This window comes from Scardinius erythrophthalmus (genome assembly GCF_964197995.2).
Source record: "Scardinius erythrophthalmus genome assembly, chromosome: 13".
Taxonomy (NCBI): domain Eukaryota; kingdom Metazoa; phylum Chordata; class Actinopteri; order Cypriniformes; family Leuciscidae; genus Scardinius; species Scardinius erythrophthalmus.
In genome coordinates, this window is record NC_138233.1 from 11,562,182 (window position 1) to 11,586,350 (window position 24,169).

Below are 24,169 nucleotides of genomic sequence, written 5' to 3' on the forward strand. Positions count from 1 at the left end.
GCTTTAGTGGTGAATACATTCAGTACAGTCAAGACAAACTGCTTTCATCTTTATTTGTGACATGGCAAACGTTGCCTGCTTTGTGAATTCAAAGTGCAGAATACAAAATATAGCTGGAAATAATATGAAGCCAACTGAAATTGGCTGTCAGAATTTGGAAAAGAGAAAAACTAAGAAAGCCTGCACAAGCGCATAGCAGAATGCCCTGTAAATGGAATCTTAAATGAAGTGGTTGGCATATCCAGCTGAACTCAAAATATCTCACTACTGAGGGTGAAATTACATCTTTTTCTGATGAAGAATAGCTTTTTGAAATAGTATGAAAATTGGAGGTAGTGTATTTGGACCACCAGCCACTCGACACTATTACTCAAACCCAGCTCTCATAGCATGCAGGCAACTTTCTTTCTTTTTTTACATTTTTCCAAATACAAACATGGGTGCCAATAGAGATCTTAGCATGCATAGCACAAAAGCAGGCCTGGTCCCCTGATCCTAACTTTTAATACATTGTCTCAATTTTGTCATTACAATACGATCAAATAATGTGCACGCAGGGACACCTCATTGGCCTGCAGTTGATGAAACATTTTGAAATGCTTAAAGGGCCCTACACACCGGGACGAATATCGCCTCGCGTTATTCGCCAGCGTTTTTCAACGCGTTTTTTGTGTTCACACCCAAGCGATTTTCGCTGATGTTGAACCGAGTGAACATGCAAATTCATTCCCTGACATTAGATGACGCTTAATGTGAAACAGAAACCACTCCATAACAGTTCTCTTTTATCAAGATTTTTGTAGTCGCTGTCGCGTTTGTCATATAGTTCTTTATGTTCCGACACCAACAAGACCAGCAGCTCTACTATCATCTTGCCTTGCATCTTCCTCGTCTTATTTCTTCCCGGCAGTGTAGACGCTACTTAGTGTATATCTTCTTCGCCGTTATGTATGTGTGCTGGGCAAGACCGTTTTGTGTTTGAGCGCCCCCAGGTTGTGTTTTACTGTAACTTCAGAAGCTCCAGACACGTGAACAAAAGCGCCAATCTCGTTGGTCGGATAGTTTTTGACGCGGCGCGTCAAACCAAAAAAAACAACCTGAGGCGTTTTTTAAAAAAATGACTCTTTTACGTGTGGCGTTTTTCGCGCCGGTGTGCACACTCACATTGGCACCCTTTGTTTAGTCACGAGGCGTTAAACGTCGGCGAATATCGCGCGCGAAATTCGTCCCGGTGTGAACAGGCCTTAAGGCTTTAGCTCTAAATTGTATTTTTCGGGATTCCTTTTAATTTTTTGAAAAGAAACATAACATGGTGTCTGGTGAGAAAGGTGCTAGACTCACTGTCAGGCTGCAGTAGTTTTACTTGACTGAATCTCTTATGTGCAACTTCCCACCATTCATCAGCTACTGAACATCCCATGTGTACTTGTTCATGTATGATGAACTTAATGTAATTGAATTCTATTTATGCAGATTTTTTCTAAATGCTGTATTATTTTGCATGCCTAAAGAAGAGAGGAAGATGATATTTTGTAATTGGATGCTTGAAGGAATATTCCAGGTTCAGTACAATTAGAAATGCACCAATACCAACAACCGATACCAGGCAGCGTGTGTACACTTGTGTCCAGACAGAGAAAAACTGACAACAGAGAGTATAATGGGGATAAAAAAAGAAGGCTGTCTATGAAGTAAATGTATCTTATTAGTGGAATATTAAATGAAATATAGGAACACCTATAGCTGTGGTAAGGGAGCTGATAAGGGAAAAATGTGCAGTGGATTGAGCGTGCAGCTGCACAGACGCGTGAGCTGATCGAGCACATCCCTTTTTCACAGACGTCAGTGGAAAGTTTGTAGTTCAGTCGGATGTCAGTTGCAAAGAAAGTAAAACGAGGCATGTAGCTTATTATTAAAGGGGTCATATAATGCCATTTTTGTACAAGCTAATATGATTCTTTAGGGTCTAAATTAAAAGTTTGTAATATACTTTAATTAAAAATTCTCATTAGTATTGTAAGAAAACACTAATTTTACCTGGTCAAAAACAGCTCTGTTTTTAGCACGCCGTTTCAGTGCATGTGTCTTTAAATGATAATGAGCTTTGCTCACCCCGCCCCTCTGTTCTGTGCGTACACCGTTTCTAACACAATAACCACGCGTTGTTCATTATAAACGTGGGATTATGACTTATATTGAGAACGTCGTACATAGAAAACATGCCGTAATGTACCCTGAGTGTAAACCTTAGAGATGCATTCATAGTGAAGCCTGCAGCAAGGTTTGCAAATTTCACAAAGATTAATATAAATACTAATATAAAGGTTAATAAAACATTACACTCACATCTTCTGGAGGTTCAGCAGGAACACGTTGGTACCGATCCGTTTTTTCTCGTTTGTAAAGCTGTCTGGTGTGAAATGATTCACGCAAACATGAAAGCATGGACGATCGTGGGGAATCCCCGTGAGGGAATCCCCGCGTCAATCCTTTGGGCATATCCCTTCAAAAACAAAACTCGGCCACTGCATCTTCAACGGCTCGGATTTAGGAACATCCAAATGACTGCTGTGTTCCTTATTACATCTAAGAACAGAACACCACAATCGCTTAGACGCCATTCTACTCCAGCATATCAACAATGGCGGACTACTATGACGACGGCTGTCACAGCTTGCTCAGGGCGGGTCTTGTGTTGAAACACGGCTGTCAATCACAATAGCGGGAGGGGCGTACGATCTTATGACGTCACAATATCGAACGGCTTGATTTCAGAGATGGTCAAACATATAAGGAGATTAAAACAAAACCACTGGATGGATTTTTATCATGATAGGATGGTTGTGTACAGGCACTGCCAACAGACATTTCAGTGCGATCAACTTGTAAAAGTGCATGTACCATTATATGACCCCTTTAACGTTAAATGACGAGAGAGAGAGAGAGGGAGAGAGAGAGAGAGAGAGAGAGAGAGAGAGAGAGAGAGAGAGAGAGAGAGAGAGAGAGAGAGAGAGAGAGAGAGGGAGAGAGAGAGAGAGAGCGCGCACTTATGTTGAATGCTCTTGATTGCTGATTGTTCACTCAGCACGTGTTATTTGGATTAAAACTAAATTGTATAAGTAAAACATGTTACCTGATTTATGCAGAACAAGTGGTTCCCTACATTATTACTTACAGGATGTTTGCAGGCCAAGAAGTGTCACATAGCCTACAAGAAGTTCCAACACAAACATCCAAAGCGCGCGCCCCGAAAACCAACGTATACCAACGTATAACGTAACCAATACTGAATTGAATTGTCTTTTACGTCTTGCGCTTGAACGGACGAATTCACATAAAATTATGTAAAAACGCATGTCTTGACAAGTACCCCTAGTTAACAAAGTCGGTTATCTCTCAAGTGAACGTAGACAGTATATTCAAATGGGGTACGTGCGTTCAGTCTTAAAGGGGCAGCAGTGCTTTAATGTTCAAACACTATTTAATGTTCAGTCAAACAAACGACAAATAAATTACTCACTGCTCTTGACTAAATTAAAAGACCCATCTATATTTAATTTATACAGTAATGAATATGCAGTGTTTTTTTCACATTTGATTGATTACTGTAGTTTTTGTTTTATTTAGGCTATTTATTTATAAATTAAAATGGGGCCACAATTTGCCCCATTACTTCCATTGCAAGTGCCTGACTGTAATCTCTATTTTTGCTTCTACTTCTTTTTTCTTTTTTCTTTTTTTAAAGATGAATCTAAATTATTTTGTGAGATAATCAACACAATATCACAGATTAAGCTTAAAACTGGAGTATTCCTATAAGAACAGGCCACAGCGGCCAGTGTGGTAAAAGTCTGAGCACTATTATTTCTCAAATTGGTCTTTGACCATTAAGACCTTTAATTTAATTCCAGAATAAGTGTTCAACTCAGTAGGAAAAGTTAATATTGAATTTCATGAATATTCATTAGCGGAAAAAGTCAATGAAGCATGAGGGTGTCTAATTTCAACAAAGGGATTTGCACATGGAAGGTAATGAATCTCAAAAGACTCATATGGGAGATGAACGCTTCTGTTGTTGCTCTTAACAGATGTTGTCTCAGCGACATTGCCAGAAAAACCAGACACCTCTTGCTGAGAGTGTTTTTAAAAGCCCCACTTTAGCGGTTCTTATAGCCCATCTACATATAATGCTAATAAATTATTTAAAGGGATAGAACTCATCATTTACTCACCCTCAAGTCACAAACCTGTATGAGTTTCTTTGTTCTGTCGAACACAAAAGAAAATATTTTGAAGAATGTTGGTAACCAGACAGGTGACGGCACCCATTGACTTTTTTATTTTTTGTATTTTTACTTTTTACTACAATGGAAGTCAATGGCTATCGTCAACATTCTTCAAAATATCTTCTTTTGTGTTCAACAGAACAAAGAAACTCATACAGATTTGGAGGGTGAGTAAATTATGACAAAAATATCCTTTTAATGCTTAATTAATATTCAGCTTAAAGCACAAGTAATCCCTTCACAAAGTACAAATAAGACTATTTCAGACTATTTTTTTTATTTCTCCTCCAAATGTGGAGTTTTGTTAGTGCCAAAAAAAAATTATCTCAGTTTTTCTATTGTCGCAGTTCTGGTGCATCTGGCCTGGACTGAATCTTGCCAACTCAGTAAATTAAACTGCAGTGGTGGCATACTATAGAAATAAACAACTAAATGAATGGTAGACTATATGAATAAACAAGACAGTGATATTTGCTCATTTAGACCTAAGGCTGAGAATGGTTAGAAATCTAAACTTTTTTCCGTAGTAACGGATGCCTGCTGCTCTTTCTACCTCTCTGTCACTCCTTTACTCACTTTGTTTTTACCCCTTTTTCCAGTGAAGTGACTGTTTTGGAAGTTGTTTAAGAAGCCACATGGACTCTTTTCGAAAACCTAGTGAGCTGTCCGCTGCCTACATTGGCAGCTGTCTTCTAAGGCGGCATTCTAACTGAAATGGAACCTCATAAGTGACTAATTTGGAACGTTCTGCATTGGCAGCAACTCAGTGTGCTATACAAATAGCACATAAAATGCACAAAAGACTATTGATTTCAATAGAATTTGATGTGGGCATGTTATTTTGCTAAAAAAAAAAAAAAAAAAAAAAAAACGTGGCACAACATCCTAAATATTTGGTTAAATAGTTAATTTTTAATTAGATTAAATGTATTTATCAGTGCTTTTCAACATTATATTAATATTTCAGTGCACTATGGGAGAGCTTCTATTATCCTACATGGGTAACTCACTAGATTTTACATTTTTGTACGTCACGTATCCGTGTTATGTGACAGTATGCTTCCGTGTTATGTGACAATATACAGTTTTTCATGTTGATTTCCCTTTAATTGTCTCCTCCAGGTGTGTCTTGTTACCTCGTCATCTTGTGAAGCTTGTAATGGTGTTGTTTTCTTCCACTTGTCTTGTCCCTAGTCTTCGTTTTGTTTTGCTTTGAATTTTGTTTCTTAAAACCACTGCAGTTAGATCCATATCTCTGCCTGCCTCTCTCGCTCCGCTCATTACAATTGATTTATTTTAATAAAATTTGTATTATTATTATTTATTCATTTAAATTTTTTACTCAGATTTTCTTTTCACAGACCCCCTGGTTCTTCAAGAAACTCTTGAAAAACCCTGAAAGAGTATAGATGATGCATACAGTGATAGTCGGTGGAATTGCTCAATGGCACAGAAATGGTTTAATGCTATATGAATTAGCAGGGTGAGGTTTCTGCGGGGTGTACAATTACTGAAGCATGGTGGTGCCTCATAAATAGTGGAACTCAGTGGGACTTAATGACTGAGCTGCATTTTAATGGGGTTTAACTCCACTCGCTGTGCAGATCTTAACACTTTACAGATTCCACCTCTGAGCTTGAATTGATCTTGTAACCATTGACTTTGCCACAGTGTTGCTTTCTATTGAACACCATATCTACTGCTTTATGGGAACCAGTCTATAACGGCACCTGGCTTGTCATTAGTTGTAGGATGCCTTTACACTCTTATAGTCAGTTTGTAATTTCTTATAGTTCAGGCAAAAGTCGATTGGACTAAATTTGCATTCAAACAGTCATTGGGTCTGCATTGTTTTTTCATAGAAGATCTTGTGAGACTGATTGAAGATAAACAATGTTGCCATCTAATGGTCATTCGTTTTCTTTTTCATTGATGATCATAACATTAATAAGGAAGAAAACGGTAGAACAAATGTTTGTCTTCAACCTTAAAGAGGGAAACAAATTGTCCTTGATTCTTTGAAGTCTTATACAGTGTACTATGAAAGCTTTCTGTAACCTTCAGAACTTAAAGCATCATCCCCAGTTAATAAAGACAATTCATTGAAACTATTTGGTAATATATTGTGCATTCATTTATATAAATTTATAAATGTATTATATAATATATAAGTATATTTATAATGATAATGTATTTATTAATATATGTATATATATGTATATGTAAAGGTGTGTAGAATATACAATGTCTCATTAGATATAAGGAAAACATTCCTGCAATTCAAATTCACAAAAATATTCACATTATTGACTTTGAGTTTGGCTCAGTCTCAGAGCTAAAAGGATGAAAAAGAAATGAAAATTCAGCATTTGTTCCCTTTGAGAAGTTTATTCTCTTTGAGGCACAATAAGTTGCTTGCGTTGGGTAAATGTGATTAAAGGCCTCTATGAGGAAACGTTATTGAATTCTTCATTTCTATATGAAAAGCTCTCTGTTCAATCACTGTAATATACCAGCATTACGATGTATGAGAGACCATCTTTACATCTTGAGATACCAAATAAGCTTGACTTAAAATTACTATAATAGTGCTTGTGAACTGAAATTTAAGGGTCAGAGTTTAAGGGTCAAACTTTGTTTGAAGCTCTTAATCATAGAGTGATATTTGTGTTTATTAATAATTCAAATACGCGAATTACAGTGCATGCAGTGACAATGTTTATTGTCCTTCTAAGACATTTCGTTGCAGTTTGTCATTGTGTTCCGTAGCTGCTCTCGTTCCTTTCGGCAGATTTATTAGAGCTGATCAGTGTCAGGTAATAAAGGAAAATAAAATAATAAATGAGAAATAATGCCACAACTGATTCAAAGTGACGCGCCTCGGAGGAAGCAGATCGCAGATCATTACGCCTGAGATGCTGCGCCGTCTCACTTTAATTTAGCCAGTGCTGAGACGTGAATCGTTGTGCATAGTGATTGTACAGAAGCATGTTTAATGAATGAAAACCGGGAGCACATCAAACTTAGTGTTTTTCCACCTTTTCCATAGCGATGCGGTCTATAAATACGGCTCCTCTCAGCCAGGTGCTTTAATACAACCCCCAGAGCGATGAGAACCCGTCGTTTTGTGATATCTCAGTCTGCACTCCGGCAACGACTCCGGGAGAGATTTGGTTTGTTTAAAAGAATCGCAGAGTAGTTGGTAAAGAGAGAGCAGATGGAGGAGTAATGGTAGGCAGGTGAGCGCAGCGTGTTTCTGTGTTGTCTTTCATGAGGAGTTTGAAGTGTTGTTTGAAGGCTGTTTATCCGGATGTTTCCTCTGTTTTGGAGGAGCAGAGTCCACAGAGGCTTCTTAAAGGGCTGCAGCGAGCCGAGCTGAAAGCTGCCGAGTGTTGTTTACTACATTACCCAGAGTCCCTAAGGACGGGCTTCTGTGCTGGAAAACATCAGATGGTCTGGGACTCGCACCTTTGGTGGTGACAAGAGAATGAAACGATCACGCAGTGTTAAGAGGAAAGAGACAAAACCCATGTGTTTAAACAAAGGCTCTGAAAGTTTGACGTGTCACCGCTCATTCAAGCGCTGCTGTGTCAGTGTTTAGTTGAAAGCCTTTACGCAGACTTTGAAAACACTTTAATGCCAAATTCACTGAGAGCAACTAAAGTGAGTTTTTTTTTTTTTTAACCTACATCGTTCATCTTAATGTGTAGGATGTTTTCAGGCTATGTTCTTTATATATATACTGCATATGAAGACTTCAGATGCAAAAGCCTCTAAGTGCCATTTGAAATTTTCTTCTAGAATGATCATTTTTATCAAGCTCGTATATTTAAGTTCAATAATTTCACTTAAAAGACAATTAATTGGTAATCTTCATTGCCATTTAAGTGAAATTACTGAACTTAAATATACAAGCTTGATAGAAATGATCATTCTAGTAGAAAATTTCAAATGGAACTTAGAGGCTTTTGCATCTGAACTCTTAAAAAAAGTGCAATTTTATTTTCGATAAAACAGTATAACAGATATACTGATAACAGTATATATTGTATAGTCAGGGATATTCATTGTACTTATTACTAACAGACTCAAGGCTCTTATATTTGAACACATATCTTTTTTTTTCTCGAAGATTCGATTCAGTCAATCTTGTAGCAGCCCTGGTAATGCATTAAGAAAACATTGCCTCACTGCAGACAAATTTTGTGCATCAAACTCCAAGTTTTGTAGCATTGTGTGTAGAAAGTGATTTTTTACAATTCTTTTTCCTTCATAGAGAACTCCATAGGGATTTCAAATTTTGTCACAAACCAAAATATGCCACAAACACACATATATACACACACACGCACAAACACATTGGTACTATCAGTATCAGTATGAGGACGTAATGGTTTTTATACTGAGCTAATGCCATTGTCTAGCCCTAACCCTAAACATACCCATCACAGAAAACTGAGATGAAAAAAATGTTTTTACATTTTCAAAAAACATAATTTAGTATGATTTCTAATATTTTCTTCATGGGTTCCCCACAAGGTCAAAAATGACTAGTATTACTATCTTTGTGGGGACATTTGGTTTACATTTTCATTGTTATGTAATGTCACACACACTCACACATATACAGAATAGTAGCATTGATTAATAACCTCGGAGCTCATGGTAGGTCTGCCTCGAAATGTTTAAACAGAATGGTTAAAAATCACTTTCTCTTTGGAGAAAAAGAAAGGGATTTTTTTTTCTTCTGAAACCAGACACTGCTCAATTTATCATCACAAATGGCTTTGTGCAGACGGATATCAATTACAATGGCTAAGATATGACAAGCATTCACGACTCTTCTCCACTGTGTTGCTCTTTCGCACAGCTATTAGAAAATATTCACAAATACAGAGTAACTGATGCGCCCGTCCTTTATTTTGTCTGGCAGTCTTTGTGTGTACATCTGTATGAATAGATATGACTGTATCTGTCTCTGAAGCCCTGTGCAGTGCTCTTATTAGTTATCATGCATGTCATGGAACTGCTATAATCAGCACCTAAGGGCTGACACTAGGTTCAGAGACCAGCCGGGAGAGCGGAGCTCAGTTATTGCTCAGTCATGGCTTTGCTGTCGGTGTCAGGTAGAGGAATCGTTCCCCGGTGAAGACCGCTGCATTGCTTTGACCTCTTCAGGTCATCGGAATTTGTCTTCTGTTTCTGCTGCTGTCAACTTTTTGTTGGCTCACTTTTTTGATTACTACTTCTTTTGTACTGTTACTTCAGTGCAGACATTGATCATTTTTCCATTATCATATGGCACTCTGTTTAGGATTCTCGCGATGGCTTTTACTGGGATGAAAAGTCCATGTTTGATGGTGGGCAGATGAAAGCCGGACACCACACCTTCACCCAAACCCTTCATCAGAATCAAGCGTTCCTTCTCTCGCTCTCAGACTCTCTCTTTTCTCTTTGAAAAGCTGACTCATCAATAACAAATCGTTGCGACTGAATTAGTCATTTGTCTTTGATGTCACCGTGGTCACGGCGAGGCACTGTGTGCATACCAATCAGACACTATCTTGGCTTCTGTCCCCCCTGCTGGCAAAAGCCAATTTTCTCTTTTTACTACAACAACCTGCTGGGAGAAGGTCGTAATTATGTGCTTGATAAAAGAAGTCATAATTTATTTATCCACATCTAAAAGGTCTCTAACTCTCTAAAGGACAGTGTGACTAAAAGCTATTTACTTAGTTTTCTGTGATGTATTGAACATGATTGTTGTGAATTTTGCTATAGAGTTTTGCATTGGGAATTTTGCTGTAGAGTTTTGTTTTAATTGGAGAAAGGAAATATGCCACCCTTTACCAGCAAATGTTCATGAATTTATAGCTGTCATCAAGTTGCTTAATAAATACACATTCATTTTCTTACTGTGCAGTTAATGCAACCAATATTTATTTTGTTTATATTTTCATTTAATTAGATGTAAATTTTCACGTGTATACAGTATGTTTGTGTGTGTGTGTATCATATACAGTATATATATATATATATATATATATAGATATAGATATAGATATATATTTAGATATATATTTAGATATGTATATATATAATATATATGTATATATTGATACATATTGATATATATACTGATTGAAAAAATATATATACAATACAATCAAATGGTTATGCACATTTTAGGCCATGTTCTAATTTTTCAAACAAACAATAGTACTTCATTATTTTTATTGTATTTTATATATAATCCCTGAGTTTTTATTAATGGTTTTTACAGGTTCCCTTCCTCAAATGTAACTGCCATTGCACAGGGGAACTGAGATCTAAAATGTGACTGTGCATTTTCAATAGTTAATCTTTATGAAATTATCTTCTGCAGGAGGAGTGGAGCTCATATCTCTGTAATTGATAATTAGTGGAAGCGTGCTAGAGTTCAGGCTATGTTTTATTACAGTCATACATATTTTCTGCCAGCATTGTCAAAACCACTAATACAAAGCTACTGTATGGCATGACAAAACAATCGTGAGATTGTTCATAACTTCTCTAGCTCAACTCTTTTTACTGTGCTTTATTTTATGAAGTTTGTGTTTTAAAATACAGTAAGTTCATTGCTTAGCTGGATGTGGGATGAAACACATATTTAAACTTTGATTCCATGATATGAAAAAGAAAACATTGACTTCTAATGAAGTAAAGTGAATGACCATGGCATGTTTTTTCGTGTAACATTACAAATTAACATGATTTCCCCTGTATTTGCCGTGTCTTTGCAGGGTTCCTTGGTCAGAATGGCTTTCCTGGGCCCTGTGAACATAAGTACTGTGGTTTGGGGAAGCACTGTGTGGTTGACAGAGAAACAGGTGAAGGAGAATGTCAGTGTCTGGATCGCTGCAAGCCACATTACAAACCTGTGTGTGGATCTGACGGCAAACTCTACCAGAACCACTGTGAGCTTCACAAAGCTTCCTGTATGGCCCATCAGAGAATAACCATCATGCACAGCGAGGAATGCTTCTACAAAGGTATAGAACCAATATGATTTGTTACGGTATGTTGCCCATCATTGTCCAGCTGCAGCTGGATAAGTACTTTTTATGTTAACTGCACACTTTTATATATAAATGAATACTTTTACTCAGCAAGGATGCATTAAATTGATCATTGAATTGATAAATTCTGTCCTGTTGAACTTTTTATTCATTAGAAATTTTCCACGAAAATATTAAGCAGTTAAATAAACTGTTTTCAACATTGATATTGATCTTAGAATTATTTCTAAAGTTTCATGTGACACTGAAGACTTGAGTTATGATGCTGAAAATTCAACTTTGCCATCACAGGAATACATTACATTTTAAAATATATTCAAATGTTATGACAAGTTATTTTAAATTGTAATAATAATTCACAATATTAATGTCTTGATAAAATAGATGCAGCCTTGGTAAGCATAAGAGACTTTTTTCAAAATCATGAAATAATTATGTTTTAGTATTGAAGTGTTAGTGCTTTATTTGCTTGCAGCAATCATCTTTAATTGTTTTGTAGCTTCTGAAAATGATGTGGAGTTATAAGAACAGCACATCCTGATGTGTGCAGCGAGGCAAAGGACATGTATTTGAGACATTTATTTTCCAAGAAAGAGAGAGGCTGTTTTGGTTTGCATAATCACGATTCTCTGAAAGTATGTCCAGCTCTAATGGACTAGTAATGGCCACTAATGAATGAAACATCCATATTGTGTTGTGCTTGTAAAATCTGATTTAGAATTAAGAACTTAACTTTCTTAAACCAGGATTCATTTTGAAAACAGTACAAATATCAGTTGTTGCCAATTTGGATAATCATTGTTTTTCTGCTGGCTAATTTATTAGAAGTTTAATTTCTGGATAAGAACCAAATTTACTGAGACAACTTTACACTTTTGAAGATGATTTTAGTTTAGATGAACATATTAAATGAGTCTGTTGAAGTAATGGACCTTCATTATTGTTCCAAACAAGTTGGTACAGTATATGAAAGATTTCAAAACAATGCTGAAATTGTACGTTCATACCACAGTATATCATCTCTCTTTTTTTTTTTACACTAAGGCCTGGCAGCCCTAATGCAATACACCACCCTAACTACTTCATATATGTGCAGGAAAATTCTTCAAACTCTTCATTTCTCCACTTCCACATTCTGACCAAGAAATCAAACCTCTAAACGCCCTCTCAAATCAAATCTCAGTCAAAGCATTTGGCCATCAGATGATGATATTGACATGACAATCAGTTTGGGAAGCCAGAGAGATGAATGGTTAGTGTAAAATAGATGATTGTCCTGCAAATCAGTTTCACAGAAGACAACACATTGTCGGAGTGCAAAATTGCCCTCTAAAAATTCGTTTTTCTTTTGTTTTGTTTTGTTTTTTGTCGTGCATTTAATTAACATTATTTTTATTTTTCAATAATGTATGTGGTTTTAGAAAATGGTTGGTTTGTTCTCCTCAGTTGAAAATTTTAAATATTAAACTGTAGAAATTTGATAACTAGAGAGATGATTGGATTGGATTGGATAATTAGGCGTTCTAATTATCAGTATTGTATCAAATAGGCCCTAATGGTTTTCACAGTGGCAGGTGCACTCACGGCATAATTTTTGTGCTTATTTTCCGGAGTTTTAAGAGCTTTGGAGGAAAATGTTTATGCTCTAAAAAGAAAAAGAGACAAAGTAGGCTGATGAACTTTGAAGGGAGGCTTTGATTCTAGCGGTGGAAGATGCTTGACTGCACTATTCCATCCTGCTCTCTCCTGTCTTTATTTCTCTCTCTCCCTTCAAGTGAAAACAAGAGTAGAGCGTTCAGAATTAAATCAGATTCTAATGTGTATATATATATATTAAAAAAAAATATATAGCAAATTAATTTAATATGTATACATATTTAATTTTATATATTTGAGCTGCACGATTCTGGATAAATTGAGAATCACGATTTTTCTGTGTAAAATGGAGATTGCGATCCTCCAATTGCAATCTCCATATATATATATATATATATATATATATATATATATATATATACACTCACCTAAAGGATTATTAGGAACACCTGTTCAATTTCTCATTAATGCAATTATCTAATCAACCAATCACATGGCAGTTGCTTCAATGCATTTAGGGGTGTGGTCCTGGTCAAGACAATCTCCAGAACTCCAAACTGAATGTCAGAATGGGAAAGAAAGGTGATTTAAGCAATTTTGAGCGTGGCATGGTTGTTGGTGCCAGACGGGCCGGTCTGAGTATTTCACAATCTGCTCAGTTACTGGAATTTTCACGCACAACCATTTCTAGGGTTTATAAAGAATGGAGTGAAAAGGGAAAAACATCCAGTATGCGGCAGTCCTGTGGGCTAAAATGCCTTGTTGATGCTAGAGGTCAGAGGAGAATGGGCCGACTGATTCAAGCTGATAGAAGAGCAACTTTGACTGAAATAACCACTTGTTACAACCGAGGTATGCAGCAAAGCATTTGTGAAGCCACAACACGCACAACCTTGAGGCGAATGGGCTACAACAGCAGAAGATGTGCATCCCACAAATCTCCATCAACTGCAAGATGCTATCCTATCAATATGGGCCAACATTTCTAAAGAATGCTTTCAGCACCTTGTTGAATCAATGCCACGTAGAATTAAGGCAGTTCTGAAGGCGAAAGGGGGTCAAACACAGTATTAGTATGGTGTTCCTAATAATCCTTTAGGTGAGTGTATATATATACAGTATATATATATATATATATATATATATATATAAGAAAAACACGCATCATGCAAGATATATTCTCTGAAAACAAGTCTTGTTTCTCAGGTAAATGTATTTTGCCTACGGATATTTAGATGCTTTTTGTTTGTTTGTTTACTAAAGAACAGGAAATGCATTGGATTTGATTGGACTACACATACATCTAATGTAAACATGTATAGATCAGCGAATGCAGAAGCATTTGTACCTTTTCATAATTAAGTAGACTGATTATTGTAAATACAAAAATAGTGCTTGCCTTCTTTATGTGTGTAGAAATCAGTCATCTCTGCGCTATTTGCAAACAGCAGTGCCCAATTAAGTGCCGGAGTCTGCATACTATTCTTCTCTAATGCTTCATTTATACTCCACGTTTCCTTCGCTGTGCCACTCCAATATTTTTTCCTGTCTCTCAGGGCTTTTGATTGTCTGGCTAGGCGGTGTTTACAAATACTGATATTGTCAGAGCCTAGTGATTTGGGGCCTGTGCATACGCCAGAGCAAATTAACCAAAAACAGCAGGATGAAAGCTTCACGGAACATCAAGAGACTGCTGATTCTTCCCAAACTATGTGCTGACCAGGGCAAAGATTAGAAGTAGCAGGGTAGATGCCATAATGCTAAGTAATAAAACATCACAGAACATATGCTGTAGGCTACAGAATTTCCATTTCCCAGTGGGAAGGCGCGACAGGAGTTCTCTCTAACCAAGGAAGAGGTTTCAGATTTTGTGTGCCTGTTGGGCTGTATGGTCTGGCATGAGGCGGTGGGTTTGGATAACGATGGGATGCAAGCTGTTGGGTTGGCAAAGCAAAATGTAAATGCTTTTCTAATTGCTAGCATACATCCAAGCCCAGCAGTACATCTTGTGCAATTACAAAGCATTACTTTCATAGGAAACTCTTTTGTTCAGTGCCGTACGGGACACCCACCGGTGACGAGGGGCCTGACCCATCACAACATTACATATGTTAAAAAATTGTTTTTCAAAGTTGTAAATAAAAATTCAATTTCAGTGTTTCTACTTCAGAATTTCATGTTTAATTGAATGTGTTACTGGTAGTTTCTTTGTAATTAATTCTGAAATTTACCCATCAATCCATCAACCCATCCATCCATCCATCCATCCATCCACACCAGTTATTTCCCCACCATATTGACACTTGAAATGACTAAATGACAGAAATCTACAAAGATAAACAGAAAACCAGAACTGAAAAGTATAAGAAGGAAGCCGTGTCAGATAGTTTTAAGTTGGACCCTCAAGTTGCTCCTGTTTATTACATCAAACAAAGGAAAAATATTATGCGTCAAAGTTTTAAACTTTTCAAAGCATTTATGACGAATAATCATCAGACGTCTCAAAAGACAGCTTTACTGTCAGTCGGAGCGGGGGAAAATAGTTGCATTTCTTTCCGCATTGACTGTTAGGGAAAAATATCCCCCCATTAAGCTTTCCTCTGTCTGTTAAGCTTCAATTATGTCCCTTATTCCAGTGACTCACCCGCCACATGACTATTTGCACTGGGGAAATTAAATTCAGAATTCTTCACTTTCCTCCACACACTGTGTAAGTTTGAGTTGTTTTGAAGATGATATATTCATCTCATTCTTTTCTCCCCATTACTTCAATTTCTTTTATGAGAATGAAGAGTTAATGACGCTTGTGGTCTGTCTGATGGAGCTCCATTCAGCCTTCAGTCAGTCTTTCGCATGTCTTGTGTTTTAAAAATAACAGCATACAGGTTTAAAACAATATGAGGAAAAGAATAACTGAATCTTCCTTTTTATGGTTTATTATTACATTTAACATTAGTGTGCCTACAAGATATAAAAAAAGTGCTTCCAGAACAATAAGAAAAAAACCCTGTTGAGTTAGTAAAAAAAAAAAAAAGAAAAAGAGGTGCGACAGTGCCTCAACTTCAAACAGCATCTAAATAAGTATGGCATGAGTGTATTTAAAACAAAACAAACAAAAAATGTCTGAAAATACTTATTGGGGAGAATTAATGAAGGTGTCTGTTTTTAAAGTCGGTATGAACACATCAGGGAACAGGGAAGGCACATGTATCATCAGTGCATACTCATTAGAGTAAATCAAGTTTCCCTTTCTGTTCCTCATGGCCTTAGTGTTTTTTTCTTGTCTTCTTCTTCTTCTAATTCTCAGTTTATCCCTTTAAGCCACGTCTCAGGCTCCAACAGGTATGCGGTCCCTAATAGGCTCATTAGCAGTCTGGGCTGCAGTAGGAGGGATGTCCAGGGTGGGTCTCTCTCAGAGGACACCACAGCTGTCCCCCAGGGAGAGAGAAATAGCTTTAATTAGATGTCACACTGCAGACTCTCTCAATACTCTCTGGTACAGGCTGACACTCGAAACAACTGACAAGTCTGCTCAGGTGCATCAAGCCATGTGTGAATGCAAATATTTCTGTGTAATGTAACTAGGTAAACAGGTTTTATTTTGCAATAAATAATGTAAAAGGGTCAATTATATAAAGGGGGGTCAAAAAAGTGACCAAATGTGCTTCATCTTACTGACTGAATAAAATGTTTTAGATTTTACACTGCCGTTCAAAAGTTTTGGTTCTGTGCAATTTTCAAAATTCAAAATTTTTTTTGGATGTAGGCCTATTATATTTTAATGTAATGCATTCCTGTGATTGCAAAGTTGAATTTTCAGCATCATTGCTCCATTACTTCAGTTTCACATGATCCTTCAGAAATCATTCTAATCTGCTGATTTGCTGCTCAAGAAACATTTGTTATTATTATCAATGTTGAAAACAGTTGTGCTGCGTAATATTTTTGTGGAAACCATGATACATGTTTTAAGATTCTTTAATAAATAGAAGTAAAACTTTTTACTGTCACTTTTGAACACCAAAAAAAATCCAAATCCCAGACTTCTGAACAGTAGTGTCCCCACACTTTTATCCCCACACAATTATTCTAATTGTGAGCAAAATTCTAAAATGTTCAAGGAGCTTTTCCATACGAAAACGTTAATCTCCAAAAAAGCCACCAAAATGCATTCATTGTTTTAATTATTGTGAATTATTTTATAAAAAATAAATATTTAATAATTTATATTAATAAATAAAATATCTATAAATATTGTGTCTGTTTTTTGAACAATGGCTTCAGAAGACATGGAATATTGCACGCAAGTTATAATTTTGGTGTTTTATTTTTATTTTATTTTTTTGGAGTTTGATAGATAAAGAATAAACTGTATAAACATCTGTGTAAATATAATTCAAAATAACAGTGGACAAAATAACAGCACAAATAATATAGTGAAAAATGTTGTCTTAAGTTTTGTTTTTTTGTGTTTTTTTTTTGGGGGGGGGGGGTCAAAAATAAATTATGTTATTCCCTCTACTGTACAATATTTATTTGCCCTTGAGGTAGTTCTGGGATCAAATGTGGTCCATGTTGTACCATCCCAAACTTTACAGCTTCCAATTTTAAGAAAACAGAACTTCTGTCTATAAAGTTCAAGACTGATGTCTACTCTCAAGAGAATTGACATCCTTTAGGAAAGTAGACGTCTGTGCTATAAGATCCACTTTATACAGAGCCAGACTATTGCAAGAATCCAGGCATTTTATGATGTACACACAACCTTACACTACTTTGACCTAAGTGTTTATTTTCTGGTTTAGAGAACTGTTTTCAACAATCAAGATTTTAGGGAAAAAATAGCATATCTAAGATGCACTGTAAGCTGTACTCAGATTTAAATTGCTCTGTAATTCTAGTAAGGCTGGGGAGGTAAAGATGAGGTCATGCATGGCGACGCTCCAGGAGGCGTGATTAAACGTTTCAACCCGCCCCCGCGGGATTATCTGATCATCCGCATGCAGCGTGCGCAGGATTAGAGCAGCATCACAATCACATCTGCACCGAAAACTGAGACACGGGAACCTTATTAAGACCCTGAAATCATGAATGTAGACACGCAAGCACAAGGTTTGATGCTTTGTTTGGTGCAGCTTAATGAAGATGGTCTTTGTTTCATTCTATAAGCTATTTAGTGAGAATATAATTAGAAAGTCAGCTAGAGTCAAAGGACAGTTTTTGGTTTTTCAGGCTTGTTGGGGAAATTGACAATTTAAAAGGAAATCTTACCAACCCCAAACTTTAAAATGGTAGAGTAAAATGTACAACTTTAATTATGCTTATTTATACACAAAATGTACAATTTGTTTAAGATGAAATGTTTTGCGATCAATGATATAAAACACATTTTTGTATTTTTTTTATCTATTAATTAATTCAAAAAGACATTCAATGAAATTCAATGCATATGTGACTTGAATACAACTCTTTTATGAGCATGTGCTCAATTTATTTATTTAAGGTTGTAGTGTGATTTCCTAAAACATGATATTTCTGAATTAATAATTCATAATTCATGATATTTGTTAAAAAAAAAAAAAAATATATATATATATATATATATATATATATATATATATATATATATATATATATATATATATATATATATATATATATATATATATATATTGCACTTTTTACACAAATATATTTACAACTTTTTTGGAAATATGATTAAGATAAAGTTCACTCATATGTAAAAATAAAAATAAAAAGTTTCTCATTTTCTTTATTTTATCTCTATTTCACCTTATTTCCCAATTTTGCCTTTTATGTTATTGACCCTTTTATATAATTTCTATTTAAAATCATGAATGCCGACACACAAACACAGGGTGTAATGGTTTGTTTGCTGCAGCTCGATAAGGGTGTTTGGTTTATATATATATATATACAGTAAGCTATTTTAGTGAGGATGTAATAACAGATTAAATGTGAGCTCACGTGAAAGGAATTTCTAGGATTTCCTGTAATTATAAATCTCATCATCAGCTCAAGCTATTAATGATAATGCTGAATGTCATCTGCTTTTTGAAGTGCTCTCTTCACATCTGATTCTGGAGGCTTCAAAGTCCTCATGCTTCCCTTTTAATAATAAAGGCAGGTGTAGTCAACAGGTGTAGTAGCCACTTTTAGGCATGAGAAAGTCTGGACTCCTTGATGTGCCCCTTATGATGAAACATGTAGGAAAATGAGGAAAAGTCTTGGTCTATTAATTTTTTTTGTGTGTGATTTATTTAATAAGACAAAAGGAGTGGAAAAAAGATGGATGGCATAGTTAGTGGAGACATAACATTCAAGATAATTGACTCATTGTCTTGATGGAGAAGCTCCGTCCCAATTTAGATATCCTAATTTGGTTAGCCGCCCAAGGAATATGATATTATTTCGTCAGGGACATACTTTGGTCTACGGTTAGATGGATGGGACATCTCACCTCTCTTATTGCGCTGGAATGAAGATGAATTCTGTGCATTTAGCCATGGTGATGTTTGGTTGAATTGGACTGCTTAAAGGAAAAAAAGTCAATGGCCCATTTTGTGTTGAATTGCTGTCATATGGGGAATTGAGGTTCGGAATTGTCTCATGGATCTTTTCGTCTAGAACCCGACGGCTGCTGTCATCAATCTTAGCAAAGCAGCGAAATAAGCTTGGGGAGGACAATTGCTTCTGCCTAGCTAGAATGGCGTAACACCCTGCTAGCTTATCAGTGGAAAAGATGAATGTTCTGAGCGTTACACGTTACTGTCAGAGGAAGAAACCTCTGGAGATTTGTCGGGGGATTATTGTGAGCTTGGCTTGTTAAGATGTCTTTTATTCTATAATAATCTCACTTTTGAATTTTAAATGATATCTGTGCAAAACCTATAAATCCAGAATTGTTCTAAGGGTTGAGTGTTATGCAGAATTTAATTGGGAATACTCATTATGAAATAAATGTTTTTCTCTAGTTCACATTGGCCACAATTATTGCCACGTCCTTTTCCCAAGTTAACAGCTCTTAATCTTTATCTATTAGGCCTAATGAGTTTAGAGAACACCTGACAAGAGATCAGAGACAATTCCTTCATACAGAATCTCTCCAGATCCTTCAGATTCCCAGATCCATGTAAGTGGTGCTTCTCTTCAGTTCACCCCACTCATTTTCTATAGGGTTCAGGTCAGGGAACTGGGATGGCCATAGCAGAAACTTCATTTTGTGCTCAGACACATTTTTGTGTTGATATTTGTTTTGGATCATTGTCCTATTGGAAGATTCAATCATGGCCCATTATAAGAGTTTTGATTTTTTATTTGTTGGTATTTGCTAGAATCCATGATGCCATGTTTCTGAACAAGATGTCCAGGACCTCCAGCAAAAAAAAAAAATAGGCCCACAACATTAAAGATCCAGCAGTATATTTAACCGTGGGCACGGGGTACTTTTTATCCCTCTTAGCACCAAACCCATCTGGTGGGTTTGCTGCCAAAAAGCTTTTTTTGTTTTGTTTTATCTGACCATAGAGCCAGGTCCCGTTTGAAGTTCCAGTTGTGTCTGACAACTAAATATGATGGAGTTTGTTTTTGCATGAGCGAGGAGGATATTTCTTTAAACCCTCCCAAACAACTGGTGGTGATGTAGGTGCTGTTTGATTAAAAAAATAGGGCTTTCTAACCCCTAGACTCAACTAATCTCTGCAATTCTCCAGCTGTGATGCTTATATAGATATAGCCACATGTCCTCTTCCAGGCAGATTTGTAACATCTTTAGTTGATTGGAATTACTTAAGAATTACGATGCTTTAGCTTTTTTCTTACAGCCACTTTTTATTTTGCTGCACATCAGAATTATATTCTTTGGTTACTCATTGTGATAAATGATTAAGGTTTTTTTGCCTTTGTGTTTCCTCATATTTATATTCCTGTCATGGCTTGACAATATCATGCTCCTAGTCTCCCTGGTGTGCTTAAAAAAAATGGGTATATACTTCAGAGATATTTTACTCATAAGAATTTCTATGGGTGCCAATAATTGTGGCCAACATGCATTGGATAAATACATTTATTCCATGAGACCCCCCCCCCCCCCCCACACACACACACACACACACACATACACATACATTCAATTGTTTTACTACAATGAAAGGTTAGAATTTTGTGAAATTTTTTTAAATGAAATACCAAAAGGATAACCATTGCCGATTTGTTTTCACAGCCGCCTTTGCTCATATTTACCAGTGGTGCCAATATTAGTGTAGGGCACTGTACGTTAACTTCCCTAGTCTTCAAAATAGACACACCTCAAAACAGAACACTTCAAGTTTCTCTGTTGTGTCATTGTGTTGCATTTCTTGCAATTCAGTAAATTCCTGTTACACTTGTGCAGCTCTACACAGTCAAAGAGAGGTCATGTGTTCATTTCCCTGACTCCAACGCAATGCTAAGTGCTCGAAGGCATTCACTAACCTCTCAGATTGTGCAGAAATGTTCAAGGAGAGAATGTATATTTGAGGGAGGGAAGCAATTCTTTTTTATCTATAGAATCACAAACTGTCCTCCTACAGTATATGGAGTGGAGGAGCTCAGATTAGATAAAACTTTCACACTCTTTTTAAAGGGCAAGGGATTGTAGTTTTGTTATCAGTCACGTCAGTCAGTATTACGTTTGCTGTGATAGCTAAATTGCCATTGTAAAAAGGACTGTAGAAGATCTTCTGGTGACTGTTTGCCTTTGTTCTTATATCATGGCCTCCACCGTCACTCTGTAATGGCAGCCATTCAATGTTTCACTCCCTTCCTTTTTCCATCAAAGAAACATTGTTCGGCACATTACGGGTAACTGAATATCAAATGTCTGCACAGCCAGCATGAAAATACTGTAGAGCCTTTAATGTTTATGAGGTGATATCAAGCGCTGTTACACGTGACATAGTTATTTTGATCTTATGAGATAAAACACTTCTGCTCCCTTTTGATTGTCACGGTTATTTCATGTTTTTATGGCAGCCTTCAGAGTGCATTAATGGTCACGTGTTCATTACCCTGTCCATATGGGCAATTATTTTGCACAAAGGTCAACATAGACCCTTCAAATGATGTTTTATTAACAAAGTTCGGGAGGAGCACGTTCAAATAATCAAGTAATCAATCAACTCATCAAACAATTACCATGTCTACCCTATCAGCATGAGAGGAAGCATATATATATATTCACTCTGTCAACTCATCTAACTTCCTTGACAGTTTTCAGCATTTGGCCTCGCCCTACCTTCCTATCATTCCCGAAATGAGCTCTCCCGTCCAATGAAGAATCTTTCGTTCTTCAGGAATCTTTGCCGCAAATCTCTGGTGTTATCTCGCGGGCGTCAGGCCAAACAAACGGGTCCTCACCACCACGGGCGAAACATCCGCGATCTCCTTCCTCGCATTGCTCTAAACCGGACCATTCAATAATTCCTGCAATAGAGAAATGGACTATAAGGCCCGCCGAGCACCACGCTCGCGTCTCGGGCAATGCCGCCCTCTTCACACGAACAAACGGGTCTTTCTCCAAGACCAGGCCGCCGCAGCAGGCCCTCAGTAAGCCGCGATTCAGATTCAGTCCCGGCCGGCCAGCTCACACTCTAGACCCGCTGGCTCTACTCCGTGAGTGCTCAGCTCAAAACCTTCTCATTTTTGTCCCTGGTTAAATTTCGCATCGCTTCAGTCGAGTCTCAAGCACAGTTATGCCATCTGGATATTAATTTTGATCGGGGGAATACACGTTTTAAACGGTTTCTGTTCAGATTATTTGACGTCATTAACGCGCTGCTTCCTTGTGGCTTAAACTCTCACGTACAAACAGTAGCTCGCACATTGGATTGCATGCACACAGAATCATTAAGAACCTATCGTTAACGTTGTTTTGCAATTTATCCACAAAATCGCTTCGAAACTTCGTTATAGCACAAAAAAAAAAAAAAAAAAAAAAAAAAACTGACTCAGAACGAACAAAATCGGCAGGTAATGTGACCCATAGAAATGAAGAGAAAATTTTTGATTAAATACACACAAGCAGTGTGTTTCGACGGCAAAGTTTGAAGTCCTTAGTGATTTTAAAACACAATTGGATAAATTCAAGGCGCAAAATTCTATGAAGCTTTGTCTTTTACCATAAGTGAGTCTATTTTGAACTTGGCTAAATAAATGAACCAGCAACCGATAAAGGAACAAACGATCATCTAAATCAGATTGTACTTTGCGGTTTGATGATCAAACAACTACAGTATCAAATCGATGCGTTATCAAATCAGGTTATAAACCATTTAGGCTTCTAATGTATTCATTCAAAATAAATAGCAATCGATCTCTCAGCCCCACACGGTTCTGGTGAGCTTTGGATTCCAGTCACCCAGGATAAACCATGGGTCTAGCCACATCCATTGAATTCTGGGCATTAACTTGGATACAATTAATTACCAGGCTGCACTGCACTGCACTGCAAAGGATATTTCTGGTTTCATCCACCTTCTCAGACATTTTAAGCTGTCCTAAACGCGAACTACTATCTTCGCTCGGCCACTTAAACTTCAGATGTGCATAATCCTGCAAGGCTGCTCTCTAAACTCTAAACCTACAAGCTCAACATATCCACCTTTCCCCACCGTTCCCGTAGGATCCCATTTGCTTCTCACATTGCCACAGCAGTGTCATCTCCTCCGCTCCCACAGCAGCTCCGTCTCTGCCGTTCCTCTGGTTAAACTTCTTCACTGTCACAGCAGTCCATTCTGCTCCCACTGGAGTCCAGTTTCTCTGGCTAACATTGACTTCACTGCCGCAGCAGTGATGTCTCCCCACGCTCCTGCAGGAGCTCAGTTTCTCTAGCTAATGTTCTCCACTGCCGCAGCAGTGATGTGACCATTGGCTCCCGCAGGAGCTTAGTTTCTGTCTAACCTTCCTTAAATAATTGAATGGCCTGTCCTTTTCTATAAAAAATCTGATTTCTCTCCCTGTGGATATCCAACTGTACACCGACGCAGCTCCCTCTATCGGTTTCGGGGGATTCTACCAAGGCCGTTGGTTCAAGTTTACATGGCCCGCCCAGCTGTTAGACTCACCGCAGTCATTAACATCCTCAGCGCTGTTCGAGTTGTATCCTTTAGTGGAAGCAGCTTTCCTGTGGGGTAAAGAATGGTCCTCTAACAGCATCATAGTACACTGCAA

The 24,169-nt window shown here is 37.1% G+C and overlaps 1 protein-coding gene across 1 annotated transcript in view; it reads left to right on the forward strand.

Moving 5' to 3' along the window:
- The window catches only part of fstl5 (follistatin-like 5), a gene marked incomplete at its 5' end in the record, with an annotated part of 239,573 nt that overhangs the window by 135,653 nt on the left and 79,751 nt on the right, over positions 1 to 24,169 (forward strand). The window contains 2 exons of the mRNA XM_081383493.1: positions 11,069 to 11,317; positions 22,337 to 22,612. Of these exons, the coding sequence (XP_081239619.1) occupies positions 11,069 to 11,317; positions 22,337 to 22,612 (525 nt within the window). The remainder of the gene's footprint in view (positions 1 to 11,068; positions 11,318 to 22,336; positions 22,613 to 24,169) is intronic.